The sequence below is a fragment of the Melospiza melodia genome, chromosome W (genome assembly GCF_035770615.1).
Source record: "Melospiza melodia melodia isolate bMelMel2 chromosome W, bMelMel2.pri, whole genome shotgun sequence".
Classification (NCBI taxonomy): Eukaryota; Metazoa; Chordata; class Aves; order Passeriformes; family Passerellidae; genus Melospiza; species Melospiza melodia.
In genome coordinates, this window is record NC_086225.1 from 9,271,865 (window position 1) to 9,298,342 (window position 26,478).

The 26,478-nt window shown below is 43.2% G+C and overlaps 1 protein-coding gene and 1 non-coding gene across 3 annotated transcripts in view; both read left to right on the top strand.

The window, feature by feature from the left end:
• LOC134431450 (ubiquitin-associated protein 2-like) overlaps positions 1–26,478 on the top strand; it is a 176,335-nt gene that overhangs the window by 73,343 nt on the left and 76,514 nt on the right. The window contains exons 12-18 of one of the 2 annotated variants that reach the window (XM_063179461.1): positions 11,253–11,524; positions 12,615–12,787; positions 14,529–14,736; positions 15,916–15,955; positions 19,689–19,872; positions 24,889–24,955; positions 26,251–26,437. In XM_063179461.1, coding sequence (XP_063035531.1) covers positions 11,253–11,524; positions 12,615–12,787; positions 14,529–14,736; positions 15,916–15,955; positions 19,689–19,872; positions 24,889–24,955; positions 26,251–26,437 — 1,131 coding nt within the window. The remainder of the gene's footprint in view (positions 1–11,252; positions 11,525–12,614; positions 12,788–14,528; positions 14,737–15,915; positions 15,956–19,688; positions 19,873–24,888; positions 24,956–26,250; positions 26,438–26,478) is intronic. The other variant, XM_063179463.1, reaches the window with a different exon arrangement.
• On the top strand, positions 12,226–12,308 carry LOC134431562 (small nucleolar RNA SNORD121A). Its single transcript, XR_010031017.1, has one exon. It is a non-coding gene; the product is annotated as a small nucleolar RNA SNORD121A (small nucleolar RNA).

Below are 26,478 nucleotides of genomic sequence, written 5' to 3' on the forward strand. Positions count from 1 at the left end.
TCTAATTAACACGGTTATAAAAACCTGCATTTTGGATCAATAAAATGGAGTTTGATGATGATCAACAAAGATGGGTCATCTCCCTTCGGTTTCAACATAATGGTGACACCCGATCATGATACGGCAATGCACCACGAAGACGCGAAGAAAACGGGTCAGGTCCTAAGCAGTGGGACGGCAGAAACGCGATAAAAGGGATAAAAAAGAAGCTGAGTCGCGTAGTGCCTTGGGTGATCGTAAAGGCGAGCCCGACTGAGACGTGCTGCACGGACCTTGAAGAGGCTGCATTCAGCGCTGACAAATTAGGTATGAAAAGGCAAGCAGCATATTTATAAAAACAGCAGGCTAAGGGGATGAATTTGCAAAAGGACTTTGGACTGACGGCTATGCTGGAGGGGTTTTCCTTAACCCCCATACGGTTTACGAGTTAGCGGAATGGCGTAAATTCGGTGATTTATTATGGGAGGCTACTTTAGAGAGTGATAAAACTGCCAAGAAACCAAGCAAGCCATGGCAGGTGATATACAATACACTGCTTCAGCATCTCTCTGAATGCAAAGCAGCAGCCGCGGCTCGTGGCACCTGCAGGGCCGTGCTACTCCGAACTCGGCATGGGCGCTCCGCCATGGGGAGCAGCCGCGGCGAGCGACCGCCTGAAATGCTGCGCTGTAGCGGCGGTAGCGGAGGCAGTGGCGGGGAGAGCCGAGCCGCCGCGGGGGGAGTCGAGCCGCCGCGGGAGGAGCCGAGCCGCGCCGTCGCGGGGGGAGCCACGCACGCTGTGATTCAGCCTGCCGGCGAGTCTTGCAAAACAAAGAGCCCAGCGTGGGAGGGGGGTTCGCCTCGTCCCTCCGCCCCGCAGCCGGCAATGTGACTTTTGTCAACAAAAGGAAAAGATCCCTGCTGCAATTGAGAAACCAGTGATGGTAAACAAGCGACACCAAGGACTATTGCTGTCGAGACGTTTCTCACCTAAGTTAAAGGGACTTTTGTTCTTCCTAACAGAGACTTTAAACATCAGAAGCCCAAATAACTCAGTCCTTAGAACATCAGACTCCAAAATTGTATTTTGAAAAATTTAAAAATGTTAAGATGTGTTGGAATGATTGTATGAGTGTGCTTTTTGGTATACATGCTGCAGCAAAAACGTGAAAAAAGTTGTTTTAGCTTAGTATTTTAGAATCAGGCCTGTAATTAAGTTATAGTAAATGCTATATTCTATTTTTATAGCAAGTTTTATTTGTTATTAAGTAATTTAAGTTAAATTATCTATTAAGTGTTAATTAAGTTTAAGTTAAGGGCAGGTTCTGTTAAGTTTAAATTATATTAGGTTTAAGTTGTGTACAATTTAAAGTCAGTTAAATTCTGTTGATTTGAATATAAGTCTGCTAAGTTAAATATTTTAAGTGCTTTAAGTTTAAATGCTTTTGCTTATTTTGCTTTGTATTTTTGGTTGTGTTCAAGATATGGTCAGTAGAATGGTAGAAAAACCTGGCATACTAACCTCCTTGTGCAAAAAAAGAAAAAAGCGTGAATTTGTTGGAGAATTTTGCTCAGAAATGGCTTAAAAGGCAGCTGTGAGGAGCAAATTCTCACATCCCGTTTCTGTAAACAGCTAAGTTCTCAAGTCTGTCTTCAATAACATGGAGGCCTTGAGAACTTTCATAACAGGGTGAGAAAATAAATCTTGGATTCAATAACAAACCACAGGTATTGAAAACAAAAGGAGGGGTTAATGTGTAATCTGTGACCAATGGTGAGCTCGGGTTTGCAATATGCATGAGTCTAATTAACACGGTTATAAAAACCTGCATTTTGGATCAATAAAATGGAGTTCGATGATGATCAACAAAGATGGTTCATCTCCCCTCGCTTTCAACAGAAGTCTAAGATGAAATCAGAGCACTCAGATAATAATGATAAGAAAGGAGGGCCCTCACAATCTGCAGGGGAGCCAACGGTTGAGATCATCACCGAGTCCCTGACATATGAAAGTCTGTAATCTGCAGAAAGACATTGTATGACAGGGGCGCGAAGCCTACACAACCTGGTTACTTTGGGTCTGGAACCTTATGGGTACAGGTGTGCAACTGGATGGTGGTGAGGCAAGGAATTTGGGACCCTTGACCCAGGACTCGGGTATGAATCAGGTATTTTTAAGGGAGCCAGGGCCCCTTTCCCTCTGGGAGTGGCTTTTAATGAGTGTCAGAGAGAGGTTTGTCCACAGGGAGAGAATGCAGGAGCGCCACCAAAGAATGCGCTGGAAAACCCTTGAGGAAGGGATCCAACAGATGAGAGAAGTGGTGGTATTGGAGGTACTCTTTGGGAGGGAAGGACAGCATGATAATGACCCCGACAAGGTCAGGTGCCCAGGGCAGATGTTGTGGAGTCTGGCAAATCTAGGGCCATCTTAATACACCACCTTCATTGCAATGATTAATGCCAATAACAAGTGAGAAACAGTGGGTTCTGTCGCACACAAACTTAGAATTTATGAGAATATTATCAATGGCCCCATACAGGCTCATGTCTGCTGTAATTAAGATCCTCCAAGAGGAGATGAGGGAGGAGGTGAGGAGGAACAGTTCCCACACCGCAGCAGTGCAAGTCACAGGCCCCAAACTCAGAGCCGAACGTCCCACAGCAAGAGAGAGAGGGTACACCCCACGAGCTGACCTGTGGTTCTTTTTTCATGACCACGGGGAAGACATGGGAAGGTGGGATGGGAAACCCACTTCTGCCCTGGCAGCACAGGTGCATGAACTCAAGGAGGAAAACACTAACTGAGAGAGTTCCACTAAAGTGAAGGTAGCCTCATCCTCTCATCACCAAGCTGCTGGGTATTAGAGAAGGGAGGATGATCTGTTGGATCCCCTTGAAGGAACATCTAGTATGTATGCCCAGGAAAGAAATGATAACCAGGGCTAGAGGGGCCCTGCCACAAAAATATGAAGCGTTAGTTGATACTGGTGGGCAGTGTATCCTAATGCCATTGGGACATGTGGGGGCAGAACCTGCTTCCATTGCTGGGGTGACGGGGGGATCGCAGCAGCTTAGCCTATTGGAAGCTGAGGTGAGCCTGACTGGGAAGGAGTGGCAGAAACATCCTATTCTGACTGGCCCAGAGGAGCCCTGTATTCTAGGCATAGACTTCTTCCGGAACGGCTATTACAAAGACCCAAAGGGACTCAGGTGGGCTTTTGGAATAGCTGCTCTAGAGGCAGAGGACATTAAGCAATTAAACACCTTGCCTGGACTATCAGAAAAACCCATCTGTAGTAGGACTCCCGAGGGTGGAAGAGCAACGAGTACCAATGGCCACCTTGATGGTGCACCACCAGCAGTATCGGATGAATGGGGATGCCATGATCCCCATCCACAAAATGATCCCTGAGCTGGAGAGCCAGGGGGTGGTCAGTAAGGCCCACTCACCCTTCAACAGTCCCATTTAGCCTGTGCGCAAGTCTGACCGAGAATGAAGATTGACTGTGGACTATTGTGGCTTCAATGAAGTGACACCACTGCTGAGCACTGCTGTGCTGGACATGCTGGAACTCCAGTATGATCTTGAGTCCAAGGCAGCAAACTGGTACGCCACTATTGACATTGCTAACGTGTTTTTCTCCATTCCTCTGACAGCAGAATGCAAGCCTCAGTTTGCTTTCACCTATGGGGGGCGTGCAGTACACCTGTAACCGACTGCCCCAGGGGTGGAAGCACAGTCCCACCATCTGCCATGGACTGATCCAGGCTGCACTGGAAAAGGGTGAAGCTCCACAACACCTGCAGTACATTGATGATATCATTATGTGGGGAAATATGGCAGCAGAAGTGTTTGAGAAAGCAGAGAGGATCATCCAGATTCTGCTGGAAGCTGGCTTCGCCATTAAGAAGAGCAAACTCAAGGGATCTGCCTGAGAGATCCACTTCCTGGGAGTAAAGTGGCAAGATGGACGGTGTCAGATTCCCACTGAGGTCATCAATAAGATCATCGTGATGTCTCCACTGACCAGCAAGAAGGATACTCAAGTTTTCCTAGGCACCATAGGTTTTTGGAGAATGCATACTCCTGAGTACAGCCAGATAGTGAGCCCACTCTACCTGGTTACCTGCAAGAAGAACACTTTCCACTGGGGCCCTGAACAGCAACAAGCCTTTTCCCAGATCAAGCAGGAAGTCGCTCATGCAGTAGCCCTTGGCCCAGTCAGGACGGAACCAGAGGTGAAGAATGTACTTTACTCTGCAGCTGGGAACAATGGCTTGTCCTGGAGCCTTTGGCAGAAAGTACCTGGGGAGACTCGAGGCCGACCACTGGGATTCTGGAGTTGAAGCTACAGAGGGTCTGAAGCCAACTATACTCCAACAGAGAAGGAAATGCTGGCCACCTATCAAGGAGTTCAAGCCGCCTCAGAGCTCATTGGCACAGATACACAACTCCTCCTGGCACCCCGACTACCAGTGCTGGGGTGGATGTTCAAAGGCAATGTTCCTTTCACTCACCATGCCACTGATGCCCCATGGAGCAAATGGATTGTCCTCATCACACAGCACGCCTGGATTGGAAACCAGAATTGCCCTGGGATTTTGGAGATAATTACAAACTGGCCGGAAGGTGAAAACTTTGGTCTCACTGATGAAGAGGAGCAGGAACAGGTAACACAGGCTGAAGAAGCTCCACTGTACAACCAAATACCAGCAGAAGAAACATGTTATGGTCTCTACACTGACGGTTCCTGTCACATTGTAGAGATGAAAAGAAAGTGGAAAGCAGCCATATGGAACCTCACATGACAGATCGCAGAAGCTAGTGAAGGAGAAGGTGGATCAAGCTATTTTGCTGAACTCAAGGCCATTCTACTGGCCCTGGACATTGCTGAAAGAGAGAAGTGGCCAAAACTATACCTTTATATCGATTTGCAGATGGTAGCCAATGCTCTGTGGGGCTGGCTGGAAAGGTGGAAAAAGGCCAACTGGCAGAGTAGAGGAAAGCCAATCTGGACTGCTGATGACTGAAAAGACATTGCCACTTGGGTAGAAAAGCTATCTGTGAAAGTCCGTCATGTAGGTGCCCATGTCCCCGAGACTCGGGCTAATGAGGAGCACCAAAGCAATCAGCAGGTAGACAAGGCTGCAAAGATAGAGGTGTCAAAGATAAATTTAGATTGGCAAAACAAGGGAGAGTTGTTCCTTGCTCAATGGGCTCATGATGTCTCAGGTCATCAGGGTAGAGATGCCACCTATAAGTGGGCACGAGACCGAGGAGTGGATCTAACCATGGACAGTATTTCTCAGGCTACCCATGACTGTGAGACATCTGCTGAGATCAAGCAGGCCAAACAGGTGAAGCCCCTATGATATGGTGGGCGTTGGTCCAAATATAAGTATGGGGAGGCCTGGCAGATGGACTACATCACACTGCCTCAAACCTGCCAAGGGAGGCGCTTTGTGTTGACCATGGTGGAAGCCACCACAGGATGGTTGGAGACCTACCCTGTGCCTCATGCTACTGCCTGCAACCACCATCTCAGGCTTGGAAAAGCAAATCCTTTGGAGACATGGCACCCCTGAGAGAATTGATTCAGACAACGGGACCCATTTCAAGAACAGCCTTATCAACACCTGGGCCAGAGAACATGGTATTGAATGCATATATCATATCCCTTATCATGTACCAGCTGCCAGGGAAGTTGAATGGTGCAACGGACTACTTAAGACTACCCTGAAGGCACTTGGCGAGGGAACCTTTAGCAATTGGGAAATGAACTTAGCAAAAGCCACCTGGATGGTCAACACCCGAGGGTCTATCAATCAAGCTGGTCCTGCCCAGTCTGAACCCTTGCACACAGTGGATGGAGTTGAAGTTCCTGTTGTACACATGAAAGGTATTTTAGGAAAGTCTCTTTGGATTAATCCCACCTCAGGCAAAGACAAACCCATTTGTGGGATTGTTTTTGTTCAAGGACCTGGTTACACTTGGTGGGTAACGCAGAAAGATGGAGAAACCCATTGTGTACCACAGGGAAATCTATTCTATGTGTAAGGTTTCATTGTGTAGAGTTTATTGATTTGGGTATGATGCAGATGGTAATAGAATAAGTGATGGATAATGTCTTAGGTTGCAAGATGTGGCTGGGGATGTGTATTCTATTGCCATCTATTAGAGGTGGGATGTGACAGTGGTCACAGTGGTCTTCAGGTGAGGTGAGAGATGAGAATGTTGACTCCATGTTCAGAAGGCTTGATTTATTATTTTATGATATATATATATATTACATTATAAGTATACTAAAAAGAATAGAAGGAAGGTTTCCTCAGAAGGCTAGCTAAGAATAGAATAGAAAAGAATGATAACAAAGGCAGCTGGCTCAGACAGAGAGCAAGAGCCAGCTCGGCCGTGACTGGTCACCAAATCCAAACATCCACAGGAGACCAATCACGGATCCACCTGTGGCATTCCACAGCAGCAGATAACCATTGTTTACATTTTGTTTCTGAGGCCTCAGCTCCTCAAAGGGAAAAAATTCTAAGAAAGGATTTTTAGTGAAAAGATGTATGCAACATTGGGGCAATTATCTTCTGTTAATTGGGCCACCTGTTACAACCAGGTGGGGCAGTTTTCTTTATCTCTTCCACAACCAATCCTCCCTTTGGTGAGATATCTTCTGTTAATGGGCCAGTGAGTCTCACTTCATGACTAATAAAATTACATCATCCCATTGTGAGATGCTCCACAAGGGTTATTGGTTTGTTAGAAATCCCAGAAGTGCCTGAGAACGGTCACACAGGAATTGGAGCTTCTCCCCCTCAAAAAGGCAGCAGGATCAATAGCCCAAATGAAGTGCATCTACACCCACAAACACAGCATGGACAACAGGAGGAGCTGGAAGCCATGGTGCAGCAGGAAAATTATGACATAGCTGCCATCGTGGAAACATGGTGGTATGATTCACACAACTGGAAAGCTGCAGTGGATGGCTATAAACTCTTCAGAAGCGACAGGTAAGGAAGGAGAGGCAGTGGGGTAGCCCTGTATGTTATGGGGAGAGTTGATTGCCTGGAACTTAATGATGGTGACGATACAGTTGAGGGTTCATGGGGAGGAATCCAAGGGAAGGCCAACAGGGCAGATATCCAGGTGTGAATCTGTTATAGACCACCCAACCAGAATGAAGAGGCAGATGACATATTCTATAAACAACTGGGAGAAGTCTCACAATCTTTAGTCCTTGTTCTTGTCCAGGATGTAAACTTACCAGATGTGTACTGGAAATACAACACACTGGAGAGGAAACAGTCTAGGGGGTTCCTGGAATGTGTGGAAGAGAACTTCCTGACACAGCTGCTGAGCCAACCAGGGGAGGTGCTCTGCTGGACCTGCTATTTGTGAACAGAGGACTGGTGGATGATGTGGTGGTCAGAGGCTGTCTTTGGCACAGCGATCACAAAATGACAGTTTTGGATTCTTAGAGAAGCGAGGATAAGGGTCAGCAGAACTGCTACGTTGGACTTCCAGAGGGCAGACTTTGGCCTGTTTAAGAGATGGGTTAATGGAGTCCCGTGGGAGGCAGTCCTGAAGGGCAAAGGAATCCAGGAAGGTTGGACATTCTTCAGGAAGGAAATTCTAAAGGTGTAGGCAGTCTTCATGTGCCAGAAGACTAGCTGATGAAGAAGACCAGCTTGGTTGAACACAGACCTTTGGCTGGAACTTGGGGGGGAAAAAAGAGAGTCTGTCATCCTTGGACAAAGGGGCAAGCAACTTGCAAGGATTACAAGGATGTTGGGAAAAAATTAGAAGGGCCAAAGACCAGCTAGAACTCAATCTGGCTACTGCCATAAAAGACAATAAAAAATGTTTCTATAAATATATCAGCAGCTGTCCTGGTTTAGGGCAAATTTGGGAGAAAACCTCCAAAGGGGGCCCCTCCAGAAAGCAAATCCACACAGCCTCTTCCCCCAAGCGGTTCGGGAAGGATTCCTCAGAGAGAAGTGGAAAGAACCTGTTTATTTAACAGGCACAGCGCCCCCAGCACACAATACCAGATGGAAAAACTCTTTCACCGCTCTGAAGAGATTACAAATTCAGAAAGTCTCTCCTGGGAGTGGTCGCTCTGTTATCAGTCCCTCCACTGCTGGGAATGGCTGCTGCAGGCCACAAAGTGCAAACTCTCGGTGTTTTCCAGGTCCCAGTATGGAGCATGTTCGAACAGTTCAAAGAAAAGGGAAAGAAAAACAGTCCAGGGAAAATCCAGACTGCCTAGCTAAACTAGCTAACAAGCAAAAGCAAAAGCAAAGCAGGACCAAAAGCAAAGCGAAAGCAAGAGCAGCCCTATGTACTGCCCCGTGTCTGTTTCCCGACAACTGTGGGGGAGTGAGCAGGCTGATAACAAAACAAAACTTGGCTCTTCAGAGCCAGTCTTGAAGGCACAGAACATAATATCCAGCATAAACCGAACAGAGGACTTGGGATACAAGCATCATAATATCACCCTAGGACATTAGCAAAAGGCAGGACAAGGAGAATATCCTTAATTGGGTGTGTGGGAAAGCATAGTGGCAAAGGATGAGGAAAAGGCTGAGGTACTCAGTGCCTTCTTTGCTTCAGTCTTTTATAACAAGACCAGTTTGTTCTCTTGGTGCCCAGCCCCCTGAGCTGGAAGATGGAGACAGGTAGCAGAATGAAGCCCTCACAATCCAAGGAGAAATGGTCAATGACCTGCTACACCACTAAGACACACACAGGTCCTTGGGGCTGGATGGGCTCCACCCAAGGGTACTGAAGGAGCTGACAGAAGTGCTCACCAAGCCACTTTGAATCATTTATCACCAGTCCTGGCTAACCAAGGAGGTCCCAGAAGACTGGAATTTAGCAAATATCATGTCCATCCAAAAGAAGGGTTGGAAGTAGGATCTGGGGAACTACAGGCCTGTCAGCCTGACCTCATTTCCAGGGAAGGTAATTGACCAGATAATCTTGAGTGCCATCACATGGCACCTACAGAACAACCAGGGGATCAGGCCCAGCCAGCATGGGTTTAGGAAAGGCAGGTCCTGCTTGACCAACCTGATCTTCTTCTATGACAGGACAACCTGCCTAGTGGATGAGGCAAAGGCTGTGGATGTTGTCTCCCTGGAGTTTAGTAAAGCCTTTGACACTGTCTCCCACAACATTCTCCTGGAGGCACTGGCTGTTCATGGCTTGAACATGTATACTGTTGGCTAGGTCTATGAATTTGCAGAGAATACCAAGTTATTTGGGAGTGTTGATCTGCTGGAGGGTAGGAAGGTTCTGCAGAGGGCTCTGGACAGGGTGGATTAATGGGCTGAGGCCAATGGTATTCAGTTCAACAAGGCCAAGTGCTGGGTCCTGCACTTGGGTCACACCAACCTGTCACAGCATATGCCACAGCACCTGCCACAGTTGAGATGGCCACAATACACAGAGTATCACCATACAATATCAGAAAGCTTTAAGCATCCTCATACAGAGTAACATCACATCATTTTAGAAGGCTGCAAGTATCCACCCATTTTGTTCTTTAGCCTAACCTTTTTTACCCCTCATTGTTCATGTATTGCACCTGTGTGCTTTCTGTTCCCTTTTGTGATTGGTCAGCATACCTCAGCACTCCATGTCTCATTGCTTTCAATACTGTTCACCTGCTTTTCAGAGTTGTAGCCCATTAGGGATGAGGCTCAGCCACAGCCCCATTCCCAATTACCACAAACTGTGTACCTACACCAATCCCCTGCAGTGCTACAGGCTGGGGCACAGTGGCTGGAAAGTGGCCCAGCAGAAAATGACCTGGGGTGCTGGTCAACAGCCAGCTGAACATGTGCTAGTGTGTGCCCAGGTGGCCAAGAAGGTCAATGGCATCCTGGCCTGTATCAGCAATAGTGTGGCCAGCAGGGCCAGGGAAATGATTCTTCCCCTGTACTTGGCACTCGTGAGGCCATACCTTGAATCCTGTGTTGAATTTTTTGCCTCTCACTGCAAGAAAAATATTGTGGTGGTGGAGTGTGTTCAGAGAAGAGCAATGAAGAAGTCCTATGAGGAGCAGCTGAGGGAGCTGAGGTGTTTAATCTGGAGAAAAGGAGGCTGAGGGGACCTTATTGCTCTCCACAGCTAACTGAAAGGAGGTTGTAACAACATGTGGATCAGTTTCTTCTCCCAGGTAACACGTAACAACACAAGAAGAAACAGCTTTAAGTTGTTCCAGGGAAAGTTTAGATTGGATTTTAGGGAAAATTACTTCATGGACAGTGTTATCAAGCTGTCCAGGGAAGTGGTGGAGTCACCATCCCTGGAGGTATTTTAAAAGCTGTGTAGATGTGGTTCTTAGGGACATGGTTTAGTGTTGGATTTGGCAATTCTGGGTTAGTGGTAGGACTCAGAGGTCTTTTCCAACCTAAACATTTCACTGATTCTAAATAATGCTTGCCCACAGCTGTTTATTTAAAGTTGTTGCAGTGTGTTGCCATTTCCTGTCTTAGACTTCCCAGTACTTTCCCAGGTGTGGTAATACCTTTTCCCCTCCCCTTGCCTCCTGTCCGTCAAGCTTAACATTCCAGCAGGGGTGTCGTCTGGTTGGCAGAAGTTCAAAAGATGCCCCTAAGCCCTGGGGTCATTGGTCTGTCTGTGTCACTTGCCCCCTGAGACCCGCCCCCTCCCACCTGGTTGGTGGCTCACCTGTCCTTTCCCATCCCCCTCCCCCTGGGCTTAAAAAGGACCGTGAGACCATGTGGTTGGTATTCTGTTGGAGCTGTTACCAAGATTCAGGTGTCCGTGACCTTGGAATAAAACTCTGGATATAACCCTCCGTCAGAATCCTCTCCTTTTACTCTTCACCTAGCCTGGAGCCTTTCCATCAGAGGTAAAGCCTGAGGTCCTGCAAGCCTGGACTTGTTCCGTTGCCTAGCTGCAACATCCAGCCAGCCAGAGGTATCTCTGTGGTGAAATACCACAGCTGCTGCCTCAGGCCAAGCAGCAAGGGCCAGAAGAGCCTAGGCACTTTCCACCTGGTAATATTGGGATTATATTCCAATATAAAGTAGTGAATATCAAGTGTTAGCTTTATTATTACAGTGGTAATGTTCAGTATGAAGCTTGTGTGATGTCTGAAAGAGACTTGCGCGCTCTATGAAATCATAGCTGTCTAGTGTGTCAGGTCACCCAGATTGTTTCATAAATGGCAGAAGCATGAAGAGCAGAGTTCAGTACTTTAATTTTGATGTTTCTTTTTCCCAACACTGACCAGACTTGAAATCGCAGCCTCAACCATCCCCAGTTCTAATCCATCTGACCCAGCGGCAGCAACAACAAACACAGACAGCCCCTGTTCCTCCTCCTGGGCTGGAGTCCTTCTCCCAGGTAAAACTCCACAAGCCATTACCAGTAGACACCTCTACCGCTGTTAGCAAAATGTTACAGCTCCCCACTATATCTATGGATAACCAGGAAGTGACTGCCCACCAAACCCAGCAGAAGCAGCTAAAACCACCAAAACGGAGGATAACTCCAGCATCCAAGGTAGGTAATTGAGTTTGTCCATAGTAAACATATAAGCATACAAAAGCTTGTATCAGCAATAGTATGGCCAGCAGGATCAGGGAAGCGATTTTCCCTCTGTACTTGGCACTGGTGAGGCCATACCTTGAGTCCTGTGTCTAGTTCTGGGCTCCTCAATTCAGGAAGGATATTGAGGTTCTGAAGCAAGTCCAGAGAAGGGTAATGAAGCTGGTGAAGAGGCTGGAGTACAAGTCCTGTGAGGAGCAGCTGAGGGAGCTGGGGGGCCTTAGCCTGGAGAAAAGGAGGCTTGGGGGGACCTTCTCCCTCTCTACAATCGATAGGAGGATGGAGCCAGGTAGGGGTTGGTCTCTTCTTCCAGGTAACAATTAACAAGACAAGAGGAAATGGCTGCAAGTTGTGCCCAGGGAGGTTTAGATAGGATATTAGGAAAAATTTCTTTATGGAAAGGGTTGTCAAGCATTGGAACAGGCTGCCCAGGAAGGTGGTGGAGTCACCATCCTTGGAGTTATTTAAAAAACATGTAGATGTGGTGCTTAGAGACATGGTTTAGTTGTGGACTTAGAGTAATGGTAGGACTTGATCTTAAGGGTCTTTTCCAACCTTAATGATTCTATGTATAAGTTTCTAGGAAGAAGGAGAGCAAGGACCATGGTCTGTTTCTTGTTAATAAAGCAGGAAATTCAAAGCTGAATAGTTTTTAGGTTCAAAATACAGTGATGTCTTTTCCAAGCACATATCTAATTGTTCTGTGTAGAAAATGACTCTCACTATGTGATTTTTGGATTGACTTAGTAGCCACAAGATGAATATTGGCTGAGGGGGATGATCACAGATGACACTTTGATATTGTAGAATAGTATGGCTTACTTTCAGCTCCAGATCAGGGCACAGAATCAATGAATTAATTTCAGGTTACAATAATGTAGTTAATTTATATAAGGTGGGGGGTTGTCACAGATCTAGTTAGCAGCAAAGGCTGAGCCAGTAACTGAAGAAGCCTGTAGTTAAGGGACAAGACTGACAGTTACTTATACCTTTAATACAGATAGTGCATGAAAAGGAATTATCTTGGGTTTTGTCCTCCTTTAAGATTCCTGCCTCAGCAGTGGAGATGCCTGGATCAGCAGATGTGACAGGATTAAATGTTCAGTTTGGAGCTATGGAGTTTGGATCAGAGCCTATGCTCACAGAATTTGGATCAACTTCAAGCAGTGAGAATACCAGCCAGGCAACCAACAATAGCTTGTACTCAAAATCTGTCAAGTATGTGTGAACTCCCCTCCTACATTCTTGCATGCCTTTTTTAAGGGGTCAAGTTTGTGCCAAAAATGTCAAGGCACAATTGCCATGTAATGAGAGGGAGAAATATGATGACATATAAGGTGAACATGTGCCCAGGTGGCCAAGAAGGTCAATGGCATCCTGGCCTGTATCAGCAATAGTGTGGTCAGCAGGGCCAGGGAAATAATTCTTCCCCTGTACTTGGCACTGGTGAGGTCACACCTCGAGTCCTGTGTCCAGTTCTGGGCCCCTCAATTCAGGGAGGACATTGAGGTGCTGGAGTGAGTCCAGAGAAGGGCAACAAAACTGGTGAAGGGTCTGGAGTGCATGTCCTGTGAGGAGCAGCTGAGGGAGCTGGGGATGTTTAGCCTGGAGAAAAGGAGGCTCAGGGGGAACCTTCTCACTCTCTACAACTCCCTGACAGGAGAGTGCAGCCAGGTGGGGGTTGGGCTCTGCTCCCAGGGAACAAGGGACAGGACAAGAGGACACAGTCATAAGCTGCAACAGAGGAGGTTCAGGTTGGACATTAGGAGGAATTTTTTCCCAGAAAGGGTGATTAGACATTGGAATGGGCTGCCCCAGATGGTGGTAGAGTCACCGTCCCTGCAGGTGTTTAAGGAAAGACTGGATGTGGCACTTAGTGCCAAGGTCTGGTTGACAAGGTGGTATTTGGTTATACGTTGGACTCAATGATCTCAGAGGTCTTTTTCAACCTAATTGATTCTGTAAAGTGTTTTCTGTGGATGACATCTTAAAGAAGAAATTTATTTTCTAATTACAATCAAAATCTCCCTAGATGGGTCAGTATGAAGCTGGAGATTACATGAATGTATATAACCTTAAAATTAAGCTACCCTTTATAACATTGCGATGTTATGTGTAGTTTTCCTGATTTTCAAATTTGTTTGAGGGTTTGTTCCTCACAACACAATTTTTTTCTTCTGATTTTTGGTCCAGGAGAGATGATCTTTGTACCACATATGTGTATTAGTACATTGGCACCAGATTATAAATCTGATGCTTCTATGGGATGAGAAAAAAAGCCGATCTTTCAGTATGTAGAACCTCTTACTGAAATGCTAAAATGGCCAATGATAAATGATGATAAATGCCAACATACTTGTAACCCTTTTTTCTTACTTATTCATTCAAAAATTGGCTTCAGAAAGAAGTTTCCCAAAGTTAAATCAGAAATATTATTAAAAATTAATTTTCACAATAATGTCTATTTCTGTAAACTTAAAAAAAAGGTGTTTAGAAAGTAAAACAGTCCTGCATATTTTAAAGTATTTTTCCTCTTTACATAGTTCTGTTTGACTGCTACTTTAATGACAGAATTCTGTTGTTAAGAGACTGTGTTTCTCATCATATACCAGACTTTATGGATCTACTTGTTTAAAAAAGAGTTTATGTTCATTAATATATCCTTTGGGAAGGTGAAAATAACATGACCAAAAAAGTGCTTGTGTGTAAACTCTTGTTTTAGTTGGGCTGGCAAGAGGAAGATGAATGGTGCTTAGTGCAGTGGATGGTTTTGAAGCAGTGATTACTGGGGACCAAAGTAAAATTATATATTTTTTCTCATTAGATTTTCTAGTATAAATAATGTATATTTGACTCCATGTTTAAGGTAGTTCTAGATAACTATATAGGAGCTGATATTTTCACAAAGATATTTGAGATCTAGTGTGCCATGTTGATAAATAATTTTTACTTTTTCCAGTGATCCTTTGAATACCTCTCTGCCAATATCCAATACAGTACAGGAGTCCACCTACACAACCTCTGCTGTCAGCTCTTCCAGTGTGACCTGCTCATCCCAGAGCACCAGCCCAGTAACAACTTCCTCCTATGAGCAGACTTCTGTGCTTAGTAGGATAGTGTATGAAAGCTCCATGGCTCCATCTGAACCAACCCCTGTTGCAGTTACAGTGAGTGAAATTCTGAAATAAGACTTTGAAAAAAGGGAAATATTCTTATCAGTGTTAGACTTGTATTACCCAAATATGTTAATATTTTAACCAAGCCAAGTGGTATTTTTGATTCCCAGGTCCATTCTGTTGTTTTTTCTTTTCTTATTTTGTAGCCATTTCTTGTATATGGGATATAAGAGCCTCTGATTTTACGGGTTTTGACATCTTAAATTGCTGTTTGACCTTTATTCTTAGTAACACTTGACAGCTGAGTTTCCTTCCCTGAAGCTTAGTTTTTAAAAAAGGAACTATTTCTGTATGTAAATATCAGTTATGGTATTTTGCCATAACTTGACCATTTCTATCCAAAGGTATATTATTTATAAAATTAATATGGCACCTAGAAAATGAATCCCAAACTGTTTGTGGCCCTTCCAACATTACTCTTTTGTTTGATTTAAACTGCAGTTGGAATTAGTTTCATCTTTTATTTTAAAAAGCATAAGGAGAGATCTAATCTAGGACAGAGAGAGTCTCAGGAGATATTCAAAAGCACCTACTCTATTTGTATATGGAATGTAGGTTTGTTTTAAGAGAATTTATTTTATCAAATATTTAAGGAACTTGTGAGAGTTTGTAAGTTTATTTACTCCTAGCCTTTGTTATATAATGGCTCCGTCACATCTGTCTTCTGCACTAGCTCGTATTTACTGGTGAGGATCAAGCATAGACTATCCACTTCTGTACTCCAGCATTATCCAAAAAACAACTGGTGCCTCTCCAGTCTTATCTTTCAATGGAAAAAAATTGGCGCCTCTGTGTAACTTGGATAGTTAAAATTGTGAGTTGCATTAGATCAAAAACATAGCCATTTCCTATATGTTATAGCAATTCTTTCTTTCATATCAGTGTGAACCTGAAGTTTATGCTATATACAGTAGATGGGATGGTCTCCAGCTGATGGATGTATTATGGGCAGTATATGGGATTCTGTATGTTCAGTACACCTCATACTTGAGACAACTTTATTATGTGGTTTTGTTAAAGGCTATAAAAAAGTTAATTTTCTGTCTTTTTGGTCTTTCAATTTAGAATGAATATAGAATTTTGCATGAAGCATGTTCTATGTGTGGTTTGGTCTGAAAATTTAATATTCCTATTTGATAATTTATTTATCCATTTCTTCTTTGTTTACAGAACGGGCACAACAGTGTTAGAACACAGGCAACTCTTGACAGTAAGTTTACCAAGCTTGGTTGTGCAGAGGACTTTCTGATCCTTCCTTACTACTTGCTGTGTGCACAACTGTAGCAGTGATGTCTGGTTTAAGGTTTTACATTGTTCTCACTGACTATTTTATTACTGACTCTCTTGAGTTTATTATGCATTTCCATAGGATATACTACTTGCTGCTTGACTAGAACTGAAGTGTGAAAGCAGCTCTACTAAATCTACAAACCTAAGCAGTCTTAGAATTAAAGAAGCTGATTTGCTGCTGCTTTCTTTTGAATTTATCTGCCAAAATTAGGAGAAAATTTTAAAAAAATATAAAATTTAAAATTAATACAAAAATTTTTAGTAATTCTTCCAATTCTCAGTTGGGAAGCTGTGAATAGCATTTAGCTGTAATGACACAAAGTGACATTCTTGGAATGCACCTCTCATTGGGTATAGTGCTACCTGTGCCCTATTAGAAGCCCATGGGGAATAAGGGTGACTAACATGCTCCCTCTGCCAGGTACCTTGCTCCCTTGCAGTGGAGTAAGAATAACATAATACTGGCTCTGATACAGGCCTTACTGTTATCTTCATCTTGGCCAGGTTCTAATGTGGTATTTTACTTGTAGCATCCCTACATCTCTGTTCCTGGAGTTAAAATAATTAAATCAAATTCTAGTAATTAATCTTCTGACCTGTGCTGCTCTGTGGAAATTTTCAAGGGCAGCAGTATGAATTAACATCTTTTGGAATTCCAAGACTTTAAGTCTGTCTTCCTCTTAAGCATCTCTTCAGGTAGGTCACTAATAGGGCAGACTGTTTTTTTAATACTTCTGTGTAGAAAGAAGTTGAGCATTCAAACCTATAAACAATGTTTTGTTAGTGCTAAGTTAAATTCTAATGAGCAGGAGGAGTGTGTATGCCCAAAGAGTTACCACTTGAAAGATGTTATATATAAAAACAACTTTTCAAGTGGAAAAGTTTCTTAGTCTTGTGTACAGAATTTATGAATAATGTATGAAATTCACTACAGGACTTGTTTTGTTTTTTGTTTTTTTTTTTTTTTTTTTGCTATGGAAAACAAAGATCTGAGAATTCCTAATATTTTTGTAATTATTCTGTAACAGCTTTATTAGTCCCTTTTTCTGAGCCAGTTCCCCTTTGAGAACACTTTTGGTCTTTTCTGTATTTCAAGCACATAAAGTGGAATCAGTCTTCCATGTATCTATTTCATTAATCCCAACTATTATGTATTTTCTCTTTTTAACATTTGAAAGTAGTGACATTTTTCCCTTCTGCATGTGCTGATAATATTCTTAGTTCATAGGATGATTTGGGTTGGAAGGCATTTCAATTTTAGTTCCAACACCCTGCCATAGACAGGGATACCTTCCACTAGACCAGGTTGCTCTAAGCCCCATCAAACCTGGCCCAGAACACTTCCAGAGATAAGGCAGCCACAGCTTCTCTGGGCAACTTGTGCCAGTGCCTCACCACCCTCACAGGGAAGAATTTCTTCCTAATATCTAATCTAAACCTACCCTGTTTGAGTTTAAAGCTATTTCCCCTCTGTCCTGTCACTCCATGCCCTTGTGAAAAGTCCATTTCCAGCTCTCTTGGAATCCCTTTAGGTACTGGAAGGCTGCTACAGGGTCTCCCTGCAGCCTTTTCTTCAGGGTGAACAATCCCAACTCTCTCAGCCTGTCTTCACAGGAGAGGTGCTCCAGCCCTCTGATCATCATCTTGTCCCTACTCTGGACTCACTCCATCAGGTCCACCTTCTTCCGATGTTGGGGCCTCCAGAGCTGGACACAGTACTCCAGGTGGGGGTCTCATGAGCACAGAGTAGAGGGGCAGAATCCCCTCCCTCGATCTACTGGTCACACTGCTTTTGATGCAGACCAGGATACACTTGGATTTCTGGGCTGCAAGTGCACACTGCTTGTTTATATTAATTTTTTCATTCACCAAGACCCCAAGTCCTTCTCCTCAGGGTTGTTCTCAATCCATTCTTCACTCACCTTGTATTTGTGCTTGGGATTTCCCTGACCCAAGTGCAGGACCTTGCACTTGGACTTGTTGAGCTACATGAAGTTTGCACAGGCCCACCTGTCAAGGTCACTCTGGATGGCATCCCTTCCTTCCAGCATGTCGACCGCACCACACAGCTTGATCTCTTCAGGAAACTTGCTGAGGGTGCACTCAATCCCCCCGTCCATGTCACTGACAAAGATGTTAAACAGCACTGGTCCCAACACCAGTCCCTGAGGAACACCACTCATCACTAGTCTCCACTTGGACATGGAGCCCTTAACTGCAACTCTTTGAGTGCAACCATCCAGCCAACTCCTTATGCACTGCATGGTGCACCCACCAGATCCATGTCTCTCCAGTTTAGAGACAATGATGTTGTGTGGGACAGTGTCAAATGCTTTGCACAAGTCCAGGTAGATTATGCCAGTCACTCTTCTCTCATCCACCACATTCCCCTTTTTCAGTCAGTGGGAACTTCACTGGACTGCCACAACTTCTCAAATATGATGGATAGTGGCTTAGCCACTTCCTCTGCCAGTTCCCTCTAGACCCACAGATGTATCTCTTTAGATCCCATGGATTTCAGGTTCCTTAAATGGTCTTGAACCTGATCTATAGAATTTCCTTCTCTGTTGTCAGTTATCCTCATGCTTATTGCCAAGGCCAAGGCTTCTTGATTTCTGTTTGTATAGCAATCCAGTAACCCGATTTGAGTCATTTAGTGAGGAAAGCAAACCAGTAACTTGAACAAACTGTGATGTGTACCTTCTGAGTGTATATGTGAATTTTCTTTTGTGACCATTCTAAGATTGTCTTTACATGCATTGCAAGTTAGTGATGATCCACTGGCTAGTAGTCTCTGATATGGTATGGAAGCATGGTCCAGCAGAAGGCAGGGCTCAACTCTCTTTTGCTTTTATTGGTGAATGAGTGCCTCTAATTCTGTGTATTATCTTCAGAGAACAAGAGATAAGTGTAGAAACAGCTGGGTATTCTGTTGGGCAGTAGAGTTGTTCAGTGTCTTAGTATAGTGATCATTTGGAAAGGTACATCTGTGGTAAACAAGTTTTACTCTGTGTACCTGAAAGTACTATTCATGCTTAAAGCTTTTTGTTATCTAGGTCACATAAAGTTAGACAATATTTGGCAACTCTTTAGCCATCAAAAGTGCTTAATGCTGTACCCAGTTGTGGCCTTTTATCACAGCTTCTTTTATTCTACTGCATTAAACATTTGACTCAGTTCTCTGAACTGATGTGTTGTATGTGCCCTTGTACTCCAGCAATCCAGGTATTAAACATCAATGGTGCTGTGTAGGTTGCAATGAAGAAGCAGAGCTGTAGGTAAAAGCAGATTTGTACAGCACAAATTACTTCTCTTTGTGGAACCAAATGCAAGGAATTTTAAAGTGAGGATTCACTTGTGAGCAAAAGGTAGTAATCCAGATAGTGGGAGTTTAAGTGCAGAAGACTAGTTTGCTACACACGCAGCATTGAAAATTATAAATCTACTGTAGGTGAAGAGCCTAAAGGGAAAAAATGATAGTTATGTTGCTGTTTGAATTTTCATTAATAGCCTGATTCTTGATACTGTTATTGGTTCTTACTGGTCAGATTTTTGTAAACCAAGGGGAGAACACTGTTGTGTTCCTGAATCCAGGCTAATATGTCAAGTATGCTGGAATTTGTCTTTGAATGTCTCTTTTTAATTTGTTGCAGCTACTTCATCAGTTCCTGTGCTTAAGACAGAGCCTTCTCCCTCACTACCTTCTGCTGGTTCTCTGCCCAGTGTGGTGTCCACTACTGCTTCACTTCTGCCTTCAGCATTGCAGCATGCAGGAACTTTGTCCAGCTTGCCTCAGTCCAGTGATCTGGCCAGCAGCTCACTCTCACAGTTAAACAGGTGCAGTAGGAGTTGTGATAAACTGAAAGGGGTTCAATTGTCAGGAAAGGACAGACATAAGGGTGATTGTGTATGAGGCTGTCAGTTACCAGGGTCTCTTTTTCTGACATTAGCTAGAATTAGGAGAGAGATTCAGAAGAGGCTAGGATGTTTCTGGTTACAAAGTATGAGCTCTGGGCTGCCTCTTAATGATAGAGCAGCTGCTGCCCATGGTTGTCTTGGTTTAAGACAAGTTATGAGGTGGACACTGAAATAAGTTACCTCCCCTTTAGTTTTAACCAATCCCTTTCCACCAATAAGGAGATAGGAATATTGTTATAGATGAGTAATGGGATGATTGGCTCTCACAATTAAGGGATGAACATTGTATCTATGTTAAGAGAAGTTTTATTGATGTATAGTTATGGTATTGTAGTTTGTTGTTGAGACATCCTCTGTTCTCCCCATAGTCCCCTTTCCCCCCCTCTGTATTGTTGCCACCAGACAACCTGGGTTGTCAGGGTTGTCCGAGACGTGGAGGGAGGGCATGTACATGTGCCCCTTGCATGGGGCAGTTTGGAATGGGAAAAGCTTGTTGCTAGGGGATGCGGTCTGACAACACCTCACCACCAATCAAATTACAAGAAAGTAGTCTCCTCCAATGGATGGCAAAGAAGAGTTGACTGACAGACTTTAGGAGAGGCCAAGGTTGCCTGATGCAACCCCCAGGGGTATAAAAGGTGGAGCAGCCATTTTGTAGACAAGCTCCTGGCAGATGGTCACACACTCCCAGTGCACTGTCCTTTTTCCTTATTCACTCCTTTGTTGTATTTTGTTAAGGTTTAGTAAACCTTTAAAATTTTAAAAGTGACAGGTCATTTCTCACAAATATGAGTAGATATAAGTGAAAAAATAACAGTTTACTAAAAAAAAACACAGAAACAGGCAAACATAATAACAGTAATAGTCACTAGTTACAAAATTGCTGGAATCTCACAGACTCCCTGGGAACAAGGAGAAATTTAAAAATGGCAGAGTAACCCCTCCCCCAAGATGGCACCCTCCACAGACAAGCATGTGTGGAAAGATCAAGATGGCAGCAGCCCTCCTCCCTCTTTTCTCTCCAGTGGCAGCAGCAGCTCCATTGGTGAAGGTGGCTGGCACACTCTGGCAGCTGGAACTTGGTCAAGGGCTAGAACTCGTGGAAGAGACTTTGCCTTCCTCTTGGCAGAAGATGGCAAGGCAGCCAGCTGGGGCAACTTGGACTCTGTGCCTTCCGATTTCCACTGGGCACTGCTGGTGGGCTGAGGCGATTGTATGGAGTGGGGCTGTTCTGTTCTTCTTGTTGCAATGCCGAAGCTGTAGGCAGGCACTCAATTTGCCTCTCAGAAAAAAAAAACTACCTGAGGCAACCCTCTAGGAAAAAAACAAAAACAAAAGAAACCCAAAAGAGAGCCTCTGCCCACTGGTGCCTTGGCTCTATCTCCCTGCAAGAACAAAGGGAAAAAAGCCAGAGCCATGAGGCAAGAGAGAGTTCTGCCTGAGTGCCTCAACCTCAAAAAACCTGGGCACCTCCCAGCCCTTGCATGGTTGTTTTCCTGCTGCAGGGTCTTAAAGAGACAGTAACAATGTTGGACACAGATAGATATGGAATACAATAACATTTTGGTTTACCCAGGACAGTGGTTTATAAACAACTTAGTGTTTCAAGTAGCTCTTACTTCAGTCATGTCAGCTAAATTGATTCCCCTAGTTTGTTTTTCCTACTTTTTCTGCAGTGCTTGCTGATTGTTTAGTGTCGTATGTTTGAAATTATTCCCTAACAATTTACTTCCTGGCTAATTTTGAAATACTGTGTTTTCATTTATATTTGTATTTCTTAAAATTAGGAAATAGGAATGGTTCCACAGGGAAAGTGTGTGCCTTTTTCTAAAACATTTCCTTCAGACACTTTGAAATGTCAGATTAGTGTCTCTGGAAGTGCATTTAGCACAGCTTAGCTCATTCACACTGTCTGATATTTTAGTGCCTGTTACTTGAGCTTTGTCCTTAGACAGGTGATATCCCGAGGCTGTGCTGGTTATGTTTTATTACTCACCTTTGTACTGTATTTGTTAATATAAGAAACTAATTTTATGGGCTATCACAGACTTTTTTCTGTTAGACAGCTAGGACATAGTCTCTTAATACACTAGTATTTTGTGTTGAATAAAATGGTAAATGTGTCAAACAACAATAATTAATTCATTCACGTTGAAAATATATCCCCACATTTGTTTGTTGAAAAGCTGTGTACATTGGTAGAAATTTTAGTTGGAGGATTGATGCTGTTAGTCAGATACAAAGCACCATGAAAGATGATTCTTGAATTCCAAGCATGTCTGGCTTGGTTGTGCTGGTGGTTCTTGTCTGTCTCTACCATAGGTCAGATAGTGAATTAAGGCTTTTAGAAGAGCTGGGGAGAGTGGGCAAGGGAGTGGTTTAAAAATGTATGTACGACTGAACTGGTTTTTTCCTTGCTGCTTGAAGTGGTGTCATTGTAGTTTCTGCAGGCAGAGAACAGTTTTAGAGTCAAAGTAAAATTAATCTATGGAACTGCCAACATTTATTCTGGTCCCGCACCTCAAAAGAGCTGCCAGAAGTGTTTGCCCTTTAATTAGGGCATATAATTTAGCCTGCAACTTTGCTATGAAAACTACTGTATTTTCTTGTGACTATTTCCATAGAGAACACTAAAATATTTGTTATGGTTAGGATCTCTCTTGCTTCTGATTTCAAATGAGTAGGTTATTTTTGAGCACCAAACCATACATAGTTTTTATATCTTTGCTTTGTCAGTGTTCAATTTGTTTATTGTGCTGTAAGTTATGTTCTTGACCTTGAATGTAAGGTATAACTTCTGTCACTGTAAATGTTTAAAAAACCATTTCAGTCACTTTTCAGGGAGATCTTTGGATTACAGATGTATGTCAGTGCTGGTGTTAGTGCCAGTAATTCACAGGCCTCGTCAGTTAGGAAAAAAGATGGTGCTAAAGCAGAGTTGCTTTCTAAAGCAAAGCTATTGCAAATGTTTTCAATCAGGGGTTTCTTTATTTTCATATTTTACAGTGTATGTATAAAACAGAACTAATAGTTCTGTTTCATCTTTTCAAAGAGGAAATTGGTTTTGGTAGGGTGTAGTGGTATTAATTTTCCTTGATTAAATTGACAGATTCTATAGTAGTAAGGCTAACTTTTGGGCTTTCACAGATGCTCTTCATTTGTTGGTTATTTTTTTTGAGCCCTGTCTTTTGATAGTTTCTTGGGGCCTTTGGTAGAGTTATGGGGAAAATACCCTGCAGGTCTAATTGGTTGAACTAATGTTATACAGGTTATGTGAGAAATACCATAATGACTCAAACCAATGCACCCCCTATACCGATACAAGCTGGGGACGGAATGGCTGGATAGTGCCCAGGTGGAAAGGGACCTGGGGGTGCTGGTTGACAGTCGATTGAATATGAGCCAGCAGTGTGCCCAGGTAGCCAAGAGGGCCAATGCCATCCTGGCCAGTATCAGAAATGGAGTGGCCAGCAGGAACAGAGAGGTCATTCTTCCCCTGTACTCGGCACTGGTGAGGCCTCACTTGGAGTATTGCATCCAGTTCTGGGCCCCTCACTTTAGGAGGGACATCGAGTTACTTGAGCGTGTCCAGAGGAGGGCAACGAAACTAATAAGGGGCTTGGAGCACAAGCCATATGAAGAGCGACTGAGGGAGCTGGGGTTGTTCAGCCTGGAGAAAAGGAGACTAAGGGGTGACCTCATCACTCTCTACAACTTCCTAAAGGGTAACTGTAGTGAGCTGGGGGTCGGCCTCTTTCTCTGGGCGACAACGGATAGAACAAGAGGACACAGTCTCAAGTTGCGTCAAGCTAGATGTAAGTTAGAAGTAAGAAGGAAATACTTCACAGAAAGAGTGGTCAGATACTGGAATCATTTACCCAGTGAGGTGGTAGAGGCATCATCCCTTGAAGAATTCAAAAAAAGACTGGATGTGGCACTTGCTGCCATGATCTAGTTGAACAGTTAGAACATCGGCTGGACTAGATGATCTTATAGGTCTCTTCCAGTCTTGAAATTCTGTGATTCTGTGATCTCACCTAATGCAGCAGTTGCTTATGGAAAGAATGAGAAACAAGCCATGTGTTTCTGTGAGTGTTCTTCTGGTTTTGGACTTTACATAATTCCTGAACCAGCAGTTATTTTTTTCTAAAAATATAGTAATTTGATAGTTATAAATGAATGGTGGTTTAGATGTTTCTTGTTAGTAATAGTTGTTTCTGTACTTCATTTTTTAAATTAAACCGTAGTAGGATATTAGTTAAAGGGAAAATGTAGGGGGTGTGTGTATATATATACACATTTCTACAGACAATTTTTTCTTTATTATCCTACTGTGTGTATATGTCTATACACATAGCTACAATTTTTATTCTTTAACTAATATTCTACTACCTACTCTATTTGTATATATGTATGTGTGTATATACATATATATATTTAAAATGTTTTAGGAAAAAATAATTTTATTAACTGTGAGAAATGACTGCTCACTTTTAAAATTTTAAAGGTTTATTAAACTTTAAGAAAAATACAACAAAAGGACTAAATAAGGAAAAAATACAGCACTGGGAGCCACCGTAACTATCAGCCACGTGCTCATCTACAAAATGGATGCTCTGCCTTTTATATTCTTAGCTCCTCCCAAAGTTTTGTCAGTCAACTCATTCTCTGCTGTCCATTGGTGGAGATTACCTTCTTATATCTTGATTGGAGGGCAGGTGTTGTTATGCTGTGCCTTGGTAATAATCTGGCCTTCTCTAAATTCCCTGGCTACTGAGGCTATTACAAGAGGGAGGGGAAAGAGTACTATGGGAGGACATATTACAGTAACATCAGTATACATTTTAACATCTGCATAATATCTATCCCTTAATTGTGAGAGCCAGCTATTATAGTACTCATCTATAACCTTAACTCTTTGCAATTCCTTTTTAGCTCCCTTTCCAGTCATCAGAGCAGCCTCTCCTCTGCCTCAGTGTTGTCTTCAAGCACATCACATGTGGTAAGTCCTATTTGCATTTCCACAGATATTTTGCATATAGTCAGTTTATCTGATGATTAAGACCCTCTCTTAGTTCAGTGTGTTCCAGTATGCTAATTAACGAAACAAGAGCTTTATCTCAGAGAAGGAGGACTGCCAGCTCTCTAGTGGTAAAAAAAAGTCTTTACCACTTGTGATTTGTACTCGATCAGGACAAGCTGTTACAGAGACTTGCCAGTCACACAACTGTAGAGGAAATTTTTGTGCCAGCAAGGAGGGATGGAATATAGAAAGAATTTCTTATAAAAATGTGTTTAAAAAAGAAATAAAACTTTAGATGTGGCTGTCTGAAACTGCTCTAAAATGTGGACCCTTCACAGACTCCACTGGAGAGATTAGCTGGCAAAGTGCAGGTGATGGAGTGGTACATGTCATGACAAATGCTTCAGGACAGATGATTTTAGAGTTTACCATGTGACATTGTTGTCACCTGTGTATTTAATGTATTAGAGATAACAAGGCAAATGGTAGTGAACACAGTGCTCTAGATGAGGTTGCACAAATGAAAGTCAGACAGACACTGCCTTGTTCTGTCTCTACAATCCCATTTGAGGTGTGCAGATAGGTTACTGCTTTTCTTTATGCTTGAATTTTGGTTTGTAATGCTCCACCCCTGTTGTATATGTAAATTAAAAATCACACTTATCAAAATGTACTCCTTTTTTGCTGTCAGAGTTCTTTTTGGTTTCTGTGTGTTGATGACACTGTTTTGCAGGTGTGATCAGCTTACAGCTAAAGTACTGTATTGTGCTGGATTCAAACCAGGAACTCCTTTATCTTCATGTGTTCCTGTAATACATTTTGTTTGTGTTTCAGTTTACCACATTGACTCTGTTGTGGGGCACTGCAGTTTTAATCTTTTAAATTCCACAAATGCACTGAGGAAATCACAGTAGCAGTGTCCTGTCTTTTGGAAGAATATAGTTTATTTAACATAACAAATCCTAGCTTAAAGGAGTATACAAGCAAAAAGGGCAAGAAATAATGCAAGGGAGTGACATTTGAGTTACTGTGGTATAATTTTGTGATGATATAGCAGTTTGAATTTGTCTCATGTAATAATTTTCTTTGAATGCTTAAAAATCACAAGCATGCGACTCAATTGCTTGCCTGATACATAGATAATGCATTATTTTTTACATGTGCTGCTGTTACTTAAAAGATTGTTGGGTTTGATTTTTAGTTTTGTTCCCCCCTCCATCTTTCACTGTGCCTCATTTGCTCTGTTATCCTCAATCTTTTTGTCTCCTTTCTAGCACACTAGTGTTGAGAACACAACTTCACTTCAGCCTTCAACAACTTTTTCAACTGCTTCAACCTCAGCCACTAGCACCACCTCTTCGGTTGTCAGCATGGCAAGCAGTATGAACACTATAGCTAGCCTTGACCTGAGTGTTACCAGTGTGTCTGCTACCACACGGGCAGCTCCCTTAATGTCTTCAGGTTTGCAATATTAACAGTTTATGTGGAGAGACAGAGGACTT